This window comes from Sinocyclocheilus anshuiensis, unplaced genomic scaffold (genome assembly GCF_001515605.1).
Source record: "Sinocyclocheilus anshuiensis isolate Anshui unplaced genomic scaffold, SAMN03320099.WGS_v1.1 scaffold880, whole genome shotgun sequence".
Taxonomy (NCBI): domain Eukaryota; kingdom Metazoa; phylum Chordata; class Actinopteri; order Cypriniformes; family Cyprinidae; genus Sinocyclocheilus; species Sinocyclocheilus anshuiensis.
This window is the reverse complement of record NW_015548254.1, coordinates 521,823-533,399: the sequence shown is the minus strand read 5'-3', so window position 1 is coordinate 533,399 and position 11,577 is coordinate 521,823. Positions and strand designations below refer to the sequence as shown.

General features: G+C 41.9%; 1 protein-coding gene across 1 annotated transcript in view; it reads left to right on the top strand.

The window, feature by feature from the left end:
• The window catches only part of LOC107655376 (calpain-2 catalytic subunit-like), a 23,186-nt gene that overhangs the window by 2,085 nt on the left and 9,524 nt on the right, over positions 1-11,577 (top strand). The window contains exons 2-5 of the mRNA XM_016442841.1: positions 2,091-2,160; positions 7,136-7,254; positions 7,598-7,731; positions 7,924-8,089. Of these exons, the coding sequence (XP_016298327.1) occupies positions 2,091-2,160; positions 7,136-7,254; positions 7,598-7,731; positions 7,924-8,089 (489 nt within the window). The remainder of the gene's footprint in view (positions 1-2,090; positions 2,161-7,135; positions 7,255-7,597; positions 7,732-7,923; positions 8,090-11,577) is intronic.

Below are 11,577 nucleotides of genomic sequence, written 5' to 3'. Positions count from 1 at the left end.
GAACATGAATTGCATGGGATAATTTTATGACATTTGAATCCTTTTTGTAAAAAGATTGAAGAAGGTTACAATTCATTAAATGGAAAAGTGCAAGCATGTCTTCTTTTGTGATCCGAAAAAAATAAGCCTAATATGGCTTTGGAACAGCATCAGGTTGACTAATTATTTATTTAAACCCAGGCAACGATTAGTTCTGTGAAACAAAGCAAAACCAATGTTACACCGTGTCTACACCGGACGCGAGTGGTGCGGCGCGACAAAATACTATGGGACTCATTATAAACGGTGATGCTGTCTACACCATAGATATATATACATATCTATGCTCTACACTGGATGCGGCGCGGCACGACACGACAAATCCCCGACAGAAAACTGCTGCTGCGTTCTATTTATGACGTATTGACACAAATTCCAAATGATTTTCTACGGTCGCTTTGTCGCATCCAGTGTACTAGACAGACTTTAGCTGTTGCAGCGCAGACACGGTGTTACTCACCTATCGAGAAGAAACAAAGCAACCTCGGCATCCGATCGCAGGCCTTCCGCTCCTTGAGTTCTCTCCAGCGCTGGAAAGCTGATCCGATGATTACACGGGTCCTACTTCTTGCCTTAAGCCTTCTTTTGTTCCGCAGACGTTTTCCTCTTTTGTTTTTTATTCACCATCTCTATCTTTCTGTCGCTCGGCTTGGCTAATGTCCGTCCTGTGCTGTGCACTGAACGCTCTCTCCTCCACATCATGAGTAGACACACCCCTTACTGCTGATTGGCTACAAGTTTGTTTTGCTATTCGGCCCGAATCAGTTTTCTAAAGTGCTTTTGAAAATCGCTTACCCCACCTTTAAGTTGTGAAGAGGTAAATAAACTATAAACTATGAGAGAGAGTGAGCAAAATAATGATTAGACGTAAAAGAGCGGTGAGCGCAAATTCCGAGTATGGAATACGTCACTATCACTTTCACTTTCACTTGCATTAACACACGATCAGCGAGTGCAATCACACGAGTGCTGTTTTTCCCGAACAGCATGAGTGCAAAAGTAAATAAGTAAATAAGAAATGAATACTGTGTTATATTTTAATCATAATATTGTCTGTTTTTGCTCAATTTTGCCAACGACAATATTACCTCTAAGCCACAGCAGAATTGTGCATTTCTGAGCAACACACAGCTAAAGGCCTACTTCGTTTCTCAATGAATCCGCCTTTTCAATGAATCATGTGAACCAATGATTCAATGGCCCATTCATAAAGTGAGCCGTTTACTTCATTCCTGAATGAATCGGCCGTTTGAACAAATCGAACGAATGAATGAATGAATGAATGAATGACTCAATGATTTACTCATAGACAAGACATTTAAATGACAAGACATTTAAATGTCAAGACATTTACCGCCACCTACTGGCATTTTTAATTTATTATTTAGAGTATTGTTTAATAAAAAAAAAAAGGGATTGTTTGCCCAAAAATGAAAATTCCGTCATCATTACTCATCCTCATGTCATTTCAAAACTGTATGACTTACTTTTTTTGTGGAACATGAAGGTATTTTGAAGACTGTTGGTAACCAAACTGTTTTACCAATGACTTTCATTATGTAAACAAAAAATAGGCCTACTGTTTCTCAAATTATCTTCTTTTAAGTTCCATCTTTTATGTCAGTACGTAAATGTGTACATTTTAAGTTGATCAAAATATTCATTTCTAAAGCTGCTTTTTGAAATGTCTACTTGACACTTTTCTCATTTAACACAATAATGGCTTTAAATTATCTTTTGGGGGTATCTTCAGGGCCAGATTTAATTTGCTATTAATTAAATTAATTAATCGCCACATCATGTAATTAATTAGATTAAAAACTTTAATCGATTGATATCCCTAATATTAAGAAAAGTAAATTCGTTTGCATACGTGTGTGCGTGATATGCTCACTATAAGTGACAGCAGCTCAGGTTTCTCTTTAGGTGTGAGGATGATCTTGTTCTGATACATGTTGATACATTTTTACGTGTGCTGTTTGCGAAGAGCAAATAAAACCTATTGTTATTCAGTTGTACCATTACTATACTCACATTGTCCTTTTTTGAAGGAACTCTGCTCAAAACCTCAGTTCATTGTGGACGGCGCTGAGCGGACAGACATCTGCCAGGGAGCTTTAGGTGAGAAAAGAGCCTTTTAATCAGTGTTGTTCGGGTGTTAACACAGACAAATTTAACAAATATAATTGCTATATCAGAAATAATGTCACATACAGTATGATGTGTTCTAGTGTCTTATTCCTATGTTTAATATACACACTGTGAAACCGTGAACCTTGTGCTTCTTTTTTTACCAAAGTCCCTTTAATTCATTTCACTTGGCAGCCATCTTTGAAATGCCTCTCGGGCATGCAAGTGCAGCTCCTATCTCTTTGAATGGGGATATATCAAATTCTCTAAAACTGTTCGCCAAGTTTACGATTAAATTTCATATTTGAAATCACCAATGATATCTGACAACTGTCTCATAAATGTTGTTTCTTTTGCTCAATATAGCTTTAAAAAAGCTTATTTTTCAGGCTAGACAAGCCATTCTAGACATCACATTCCCTACTATATAGTAGGCGAAAAACAGTATGTGAGGCAAGTAGTACGTCCAAATTCATAGTATTCGAAAAACATTTGGCGAAAAGTACCCAGATGACCTACTACTTCTGCCCGGATTCTGAAGTGTGCATTAGATGGACACTTTACTATCCCATGAGGCCATGTGACAGGATTTATGAATGGCAGTGAAGCGACGCAACTGAGGCAGATAGGTCATGTGACAGTAACAACATGGCAGATGTACTATGTCCGAATTTCATTCATACTACCCTCATTCATACTATATAGAACATACTTTTTTAATGGCCGTGAAGAAAATTTAAATTCAAATGTAGTACCTACTCAGTACGCAATTTCAGACACACCGTGACTTTCGCTCATTCTAACCACCAAATACACTTCTCAGGCATGAACAATCAACAGATGATCAGAACGACACATAAGTCAGTTTAATCAAACACAGAGCGTCAAACCAAATCCACCACATCCCCTTCTTTAACAAAACTAAGATATGGTTCTTACATTCAAGCTGCTTCACTCAAATCTCCCCATGTACATATTCAAGCCTATTAAACAGTAACTTTTAACTGAACATTTAACTAATTTAACCAACCAAACACCATACCAAATATTTACTCAATAATGGTCACTGTGAACATTAATAGTCCATTCAAATTACTTTGAGAATACTTTGATCATTCTGTTACAGACTACTGTTCTCCTTTCTCTTTTTTTTATATACTGTCATATCACATGTCCATAACATAATCATTGTATCTAGTTGGCCGTATTACTACTCTACCACTCCTAGTATGGTGTGTTGGATGTTTATTCACTTTCACCGGAGAATTCTCAGGTGATTGGTCAGCTGGTCTTGGTGTCTGAGTGGATATTTCCTCCGAATGTTCATTAGGAGCAACACCTTTGCACAGACTCGGATGCATCTTTCTCAAGTGGCGTCTGTTTCTCTTGAATGTCTTTCCTGCTGGCGCCTGTACCGTGTAAGACCTGAGGTTCATCTCTCTGGTGCACCACTACAGCGGGCTTCCATCCACATCTGGACTGCATACAGTGGGTACGGAAAGTATTCAGACCCCTTTCTGTCAATATGGGGTGCTGTGTGTACATTAATGAGGAAAAAAAATTAACTTAAATGATTTTAGCAAATGGCTGCAATATAACAAAGAGTGAAAAATTTAAGGGGGTCTGAATACTTTCCGTACCCACTGTATGTACTGTGGATCCTGGTGCCAGTGCAGGTAGTGGCTTGGCATTGCGTTTGTACTGATACCGAATTTGAGATTGCAAATCTACCAGTCTTTTGTGTTCTGGGGTTGAATGTTGGAGCACAGCACTAGAGCATGGCATTGTGCTCCGCAGGACTCTGCCCATTAGCATTTGTGCAGGAGATTCATTCAGGCCTCTCACTGGTGTATTTCTTAGTGACAGTAGCACTTGATGTTGGTCTGTGCCAGTTTGTTTCGCTTTCTTCAATGCATGTTTAACAGTCTTTATTGCTCTTTCCACAAGTTCATTGGACTGAGGGTATCCTGGACTATACTGTAGAATGTGAGCTTAAAGTCCCATGATGCCGCAAATGACTTCATTTTGTAACTGGCGAATGGAACATTGTCACTCACTAATTCTTTCGGGATACCATGCTTAGCAAAGACTGGATATTTTGTCAAATAGACCACTAGCAATAGATAAGACTGACCTCTCAGCTTGAAGATATTCGCTCCAACCTTTATCCATGGTAGTTCTGGAACATTCTGTGTGATGAGTGGCTCTTTTCGTGACTGGAGTTTTTGGCACAGTGCACATTTCTCCACCATCATCTCAATGTTTTGTAACATTCAAGGCCAGTAGAGGGATTTTCTTGCTTTGGCCTTTGTTCCCTGGATACCTTGATGAGCTATGTATAGCTTCTCTAAGATGACTTTTTTGAAGCTGTGAGGTATGATTATCTTGTCTCCTATCATCACAATGTAGAGACTTGAACAGCAACCCACAGCTACCAGTGTTGGGCAAGTTACTCTGAAAATGTAATCAAATTACTGATTCTGATTACTTTATTTCAAAAGTAATTAGTAATTAGTTACATTACTAGTTACGTAACTGTTTTTCTCCATACACGCTCCCGATAAATATTTGTTATGAAAGCATCAACATTCACTCACTCTGTTGCGTCGGGTCTCACGGGAGCAGGTCTCTAATCTACTGGCACTTGACTCGCCAGTGCGTGTGCTACATCCTTTTTACAATCTCTAGATTATAAATCACTGCATTCTGTCAGCAATGTAATGCGGCAGTAACGTATAGATACCTTGGCTTGTAACTATACTCTAATTACTATTTTGAAAATTATAACGCGTTAAATTACTCCGTTACTAAAAAAGTAATCAAATTACAGTAACACGTTACTAAGTAATGCATTACTGCCAAACACTGACAGCTACTGGCCTATGCGACATAAAATCAGCATGCAGAACGGATGCTGATTTTATGTCGCATAGGCCAGTAGCTGTTTAGGTTACTGTTCATGCTTCATCTTTTCTGTGGCCAGCCAGTCTCTACCTTTTCACACAGATCTTGCAACTCTCTCATCATAGAGGTCTCCGCCATCATCAACCTCTCTACTTACGGTTGCACGGGATAGTGCATCAGCTATAAGCATGTGCTTGTCTGGTATATATGCAATGTTCATGTCATACTTTTGTAGCTTTAGGGGCCTTGCACAGCTGTTTCTGCATGATGTTCTCAAGGGGCAAAGAGTATGGTGAGTAACTCTTTCTCTATTTGAGCATATCTTTGCTCAGTGTCAGTGAGTTCCACTGCCATACAGCATCCTTCCTCAGCAATTGTCTTAGAGGTGCTGTGAGTAAAGCTTCATTCAGAATGTACTGCGCTAAGTACTTAATCATGCCGAGTAGACATTGCAGGCCTTGTTTATCCTCTGGGGGTGGCATGTCCGTGATCACATTCACTTTTGCCTCGTCAGGTCGCAGGCCATCTGGTGTGATGATGTGTTCCACGTATTTCACAGTATAAACCTTGAACTGGATCTTATCACCATTAAATCTCACCTTGGCCGCTCTTGCTCTTATCAAGGATTTCATCATGCTCCTGCTCTGATGAGGCAGCAATGATCATGTCATCAGCAATGTTGTGTACTCCTTGTATGTCACCAAAAGTCTCAGAGTTTTTCTGCTGAAATACCTCACTTGCTGACTTGATGCCGAATGGGAGTCTCAGAAAATGATGTCTGCCCCATGGTGAGTTGAAAGTGCATAGATTTGAGGACGGCTTATCCAACTTATTCTGCCAGTAACCATCTTTCTCATCGAGAATGGTGAAGATAGACTTTCCAGCCAGGTTACTACACACATCTTCAGGAGTGGGAATGGAATAGCGCTGGCGTTTTATAGCTTTGTTCGTGTCACAAGGGTCCAAGCATACATTCAGTGTACCGTTCTTCTTTTCTGTGATAACGAGGCTGTTTACCCACTCTGTGGGCTCAGTTAAAGGGAAATAATACTTCTCAAGATCTTGAAGTGTTTCTTTCAGCTTGTCGTGAACAGACAGTGGAATATTTCTGCATCCATGGATCACAGGTGTGACTGTCAGGTCAACATGTATCACCTAGCCCAGTGAAGACTGATGGATACACCTTGACCAGCTCTTCTTTGGTTGACACAGACTTTTTTGCAAGCAGCTCAATCCTTTTCACACATGCTGCTCTGCCCAGGATAGGCATGTCTGATTGATCGAATACATAGAACTGTAATGTGGCTGTGGTTTTGTCGGTCTTGCATTTCAGTGACACAACGCCTTTTAGTGTGGAGAATGTTTCCCCGAATGCTTCTAACACCGTTGATGTAGTCTGTGGCTTAACTGGACCAGGGATCTTATTTCTATGCCTCGGATGGTGGCTGTTGTGTACCACACACTGTCTTTTATGTGTTCCATCACATGCACTTGAGTGTGTATTAATGTGCCAATGTACATGGAATCTGTTTCACTCTTTATGCTATGCACTGTCTTTGCTCTGCTATTGTTGCAAGTGACTGCCCTGGAAAAGTGGTTACTTTTGCAGCACTTATGACATACTGCTCCAAAGGCTGGGTTTTGGCATGGCTCATGGCACTTTCCGCATCTGCGACAGTCTTGTATTACTAGTTTCTTACTGCTCTTGTTTCTTGCACCTGGTTTTCTCTGTTCTGTCGCTTTTTCTATAGCATCTACTTGAGAGTCTTGGACAACTGCGGCATTTTCACTTCCCCCACCTACAATCCCTGCTGGGACTGAGACTGGAACGCACAACCTTTGGGTTACAAGTCCAACTCTTTAACCATTAGACCACAATTGCCCCCAACCATCACCATTGAGCAAGAAACATACACTCAGGTCCAGGATGCTCCTTGAGCAAAACACTGAAGCCCAGGTTGATCCTGGAAGACCGTAACTGTCATAAGTGCACTGGAAGTCAATTTGCATAAAATAATGAACTTAACGCAGAAGAATCTAATGACATTTGATACATTTGCAGGTGACTGTTGGTTGCTGGCGGCTATTGCATCTTTGACTCTGGAAAAAGAGATTCTGGAACGTGTAGTTCCACATGGACAGAGTTTTACAGAGAACTATGCTGGCATCTTTCACTTTCAGGTGTAAACATACAGTGGGATCAAAAAGTCTGAGACCACATTGAAGATCTGGGATTGAAAATCTAATTTAAGCTTGAAAGAAAAGTTACAATGTTTTAGGATTTAAAAAAAAAAAAAACTTAAATCTAAATAATTTAATTTAAATCAAAATTTAACTGAAATTGTTAGTTAATAATAAAATGTATAATTAAAAAACCATATAACATTAGAAAAAATGCAAAATGGATTATTTTCACTAGTGCTCTCAGACTTTTGGCTTCGTTTGAGTATTTATAACCTTATTATTCAAATAATAAATTAAAGGGATACTGTCAGACTGATTGGTGTTGTTCTCGTCTCTTCAGTTCTGGCAGTACGGTCAATGGGTGGATGTTGTCATTGATGACCGGCTGCCTACCAGAGATGGGAAGCTGCTGTTTGTTCATTCAGCCGAGGGCTCTGAGTTCTGGAGTGCTCTGATGGAAAAGGCCTATGCAAAGTAAGTGTGTGTTTATTCACAAATTACCTGCTACTACTTTACCTGAACTATATTTCTGAACAATAAGATACTGAGTCATCTGAAACTGTTGGAAAACACTGTGCCAAACCACAAAACACACAATGTTCCTATAACATGTCACATATCCGTGATATACCAACCAGTGGTGCTGATTTCTACTGTATTTTGAAGGTTAAATGGCTCATATGAAGCTCTGTCGGGAGGTTGGTCCACTGAGGGTTTTGAGGATTTCACAGGAGGCATTGCTGAGAACTATGAGCTGAACAAAGCTCCTCCACACCTGTTTAAGCTCATGCAGAAAGCACTGATGCTGGGATCATTACTTGGCAGCTCCATTGTTGTGAGTCCCATTCCACTTCTATTGGCTTTCTTTTCACATCATTTTGAGCTTATATTTCTCCAAGGCAAGAAAAAAATTGCATTTAAATACTTAGTAAGTCTTTAGATAAATATTTTAGTGGATCTGTGGTCTTGTTTAAAGGGGTGGTTGATTATGATTTCACTTTTTAACTTTAGCGTGTAATGTTGCTGTTAGAGCATAAACAACGTCTGCAAAGTTACAATGCTCAAAGTTTAATGCAAAGGGAGATATTTTCTTTTAAAGAAATTGCAAAGACAAATAGGGACACAGAACACAGGAAGAGAGCACATAAACAATTGGGAAATAAATTTCAAAATAAGAGTACAAAACGGGAACACAGGCTGGGACATGACAGATTTAAAATAACTGTTTTATATTTGAATATATTTTTAAAAGTGATTTATTCTGTGATCAAAGCTGAATTTTCAGCATCATTACTCCAGTCTTCCATGTCATATGATCCTTCAGAAATCATTCTAATATGAATATTTGCTGCTAAAGAGACATTTCTTACTATTTACATTGGTGAAAAAAGTTTTTATTTGTGGAAACCATGATATATTTTTGATGAGTTTTTCATAAATAGAAAGTTTAAAAGAACAGCATTTATTAGAAACCTTTTGTAAGATTATAAATGTCTTTTCGGTCATTTTAAAATAAATTTAATGCATCCTTGCTGAATGAAAGTGAAGTTAAACTGAATCTTGTTTTAATAACACATAGGACAAATTTGGCTATAATTTCTCAGTATATACAGTGGAAATCAAAATTAGGGAACAAACTACAATTTCCTAAATGTTAAGGTCACTGCTTAGTCCTATTTGAAGTTATGCAGCTACATGGCAGGGTAAATGCAAATGTTTATCAGAACCTCCTTCAGCAACATGCAGTTTCTTCCCTGCAAGCATCTCCCAATCAGCCTGCAATTTTCATGCAGGGCAATGTCCCAGTCATACTGCAAAATAGGTAAAGCAGTATATTGAAGCTAAGAACATTGAAATTGTCACGGTATTCAGCTGGTGTGCCTTAGATGGCCACCAGAGGTCACTGTGTCTTTTGTTGAGCACATGGCTTGTTGTGTGTTTGTTGGTGCCATGTGTTCTTCTGTCTATTGTCTGTCCCTGCCCATCATGTTATTGTTTCAGTTGTTCAGTTCACCTCGTTATTGTTTCAGTTGCTCCACCTGTGTCTCCCTCGTTACCCTCCTCATTTGTCTTCCTATTTATTCTCCTTGTGTCTGCAGTCCTGTGCTGGTCCATTGTTTATATGTCAGATATTTTTGTGGTATGTGTTATTTACCTGTGTTGCTGATCCTGCCTTGCCTTGCTGTGTGGTGCCTTGTGCCTGGCCCTTCCTGCCTGTTTTTCCTCCTCGGGGTACTTTGTGTTTGCTTTTGTTTTATTTTTACCATTAATAAAAGCCCATCGTCCTGCAATTGAGTCCTCGCCTCATCCCTCTTCAGAACCATGACAGAACGGACCAGCCAATTGAGGACTCAGATGGGCTCACTCCATCTACCAGCCTCCACTATCTGCAGCCCCCTCTACCAACGCATGCTTAAGGTAGCAGCATTGAGTTCCCTCTGTCAACGGGGTATGACATGAGGGAATTCGCGATGCAGTTCAGGAGTGCTGTGGAGGGGCTGGACTACAACGATGCGGCTCTCAAGGACCTGTTCAATTATGCCCTTGATGAGCCCATCAGCAGTTGGAGGATGAGTAACATGGAGACTCTGTCCTTTGAGGCTTTTGTGGAGCTCCTAGCCCAGAGTGGGACACATTTAGTCCCGGAGCAGGACGTGCCTTCTCATGTGGTGCCCCTCCACAGCATGGCCGCCATTCCAGAATCTCGTCCCGTCATGGCCGCTACTCCAGAGTCTCGTCCCATCATGGCTGCCACTCCAGAGTCTGGTCCCATCATGGCCGCCACTCCAGAGTCTCGTCCCGTCCTGGCCTCCACTCCAGAGTCTCATCTCTTCATGGCTGCGTTGGTGGCCCTCTGTCCCGTCTGCTTTGCTGTGGTGGTCATCTGCTCCACCATGGGGATCTTCAATCATGCCTGCTCTGCTGTGGTGGTCTTCTGCACAGCCGTGGAGGTCTTCAGCCTTCTCTGAGCGGTTGTGGTGGGCTTCAGCTCTGTCTGCTCTCCCTTGGAGGGCTTCAGATCTGCCTGCTCCGCCCTGGAGGGCTTAAGCTCCACCTGCTCTGCCCTGGTGGGTTTCAGCTCCGCATGCTCTGCCCTGGTGGGCTTAAGCTCCGCCCTAGCTTACTGCTCTGCTGGCTCCTCCTGGTCTACCTCTGGCTCTAGGCCCTCTTCCGCCACACGGGCCTGGCCCACCATCCCTCCCCCCTGGTCCACCTCTGTTCCACCTCTCTACAGGATTCCTTTTTAGTTTGGTGGAGCATCTGGAATCTGCTCCTTTGGGGGGACTCCTGTCTATTGTCTGTGCCTGCCCTTCTTGTTAACTCATTATTGTTTCAGTTTCTCCACCTGTGTCTCCCTCGTTACCCTCCTTGTTTGTCTCCCTATTTATTATTCTTGTGTCTGCAGTCCTGTGCTGGTCCGTTGTTTATATGTCAGATGTTTTTGTGGTATGTGTTATTTACCTGTGTTGTTGATCCTGCCTTGCCTTGCTGTGTGGTGCCTTGTACCTGGCCGGCCTGCCTGCCTGCCTGTTTTTCCCACTCTGGGTAGTTTGTGTTTGCTTTTATTTTATTTTTACCATTAATAAAAGCCCATTGTCCTGCAATTGAGTCCTCGCCTCATCCCTCTTCAGAACCATGACAGAAATAATGAAATGGCCAGCCAAGAGTCCTAACTATGGAAGAGACTGGAAGAAGAGTGGACCAAGATCACACCAGCGCAGTCTGAGAAAAAAGAGATGCCGTGTGGCCGCAGATGTCCTGAAGTCACTGAAAGCGAGGACCTTGTCACTTTCTCCTAATTTCTGACAGCTGTAACCCTCCAAATTTTGAGTTGTAGTCTTATTTTGTGCTACAGTGGTTACTGTTGTTGTTACATGTCTGCATGTTTCATTGTGTTTTGAGTTTTGTCTTCCTTGCCTTGTGACCTGGTTTTCCTGAGTTGTCCGATTAGTTATTGTGACGAGTGGGGGCGGGGCCGAGAGCCGTGGGAACGGAGCGAGGCCGGTGGAGTAATTGATAATGAGCGACACCTGCACCACTCACCGGTCACCAGTCTCACGGAGGAGCTCCGGAAGGATAAAAAGGAGGGCTGACGACAGTGAAAGACAAGAGAGGACCAGGCTTGGATTTTATTTTGTGTAAACCGTAAAGCCGGGGGACTCCTGCCGGCTGCCCAAACCCGGAGGAGTCGTCCACCGGGCGGCGGAGGAGTGTCGGGCCGTCCACCGAGGGCAATCCAGTGCCACCGCCAGGCATCGCGGAAGAGTTTACCCAGCTGGTGGAGGGCCGAGCGGCAGTGTGTCTGGGAACCGGACCCAG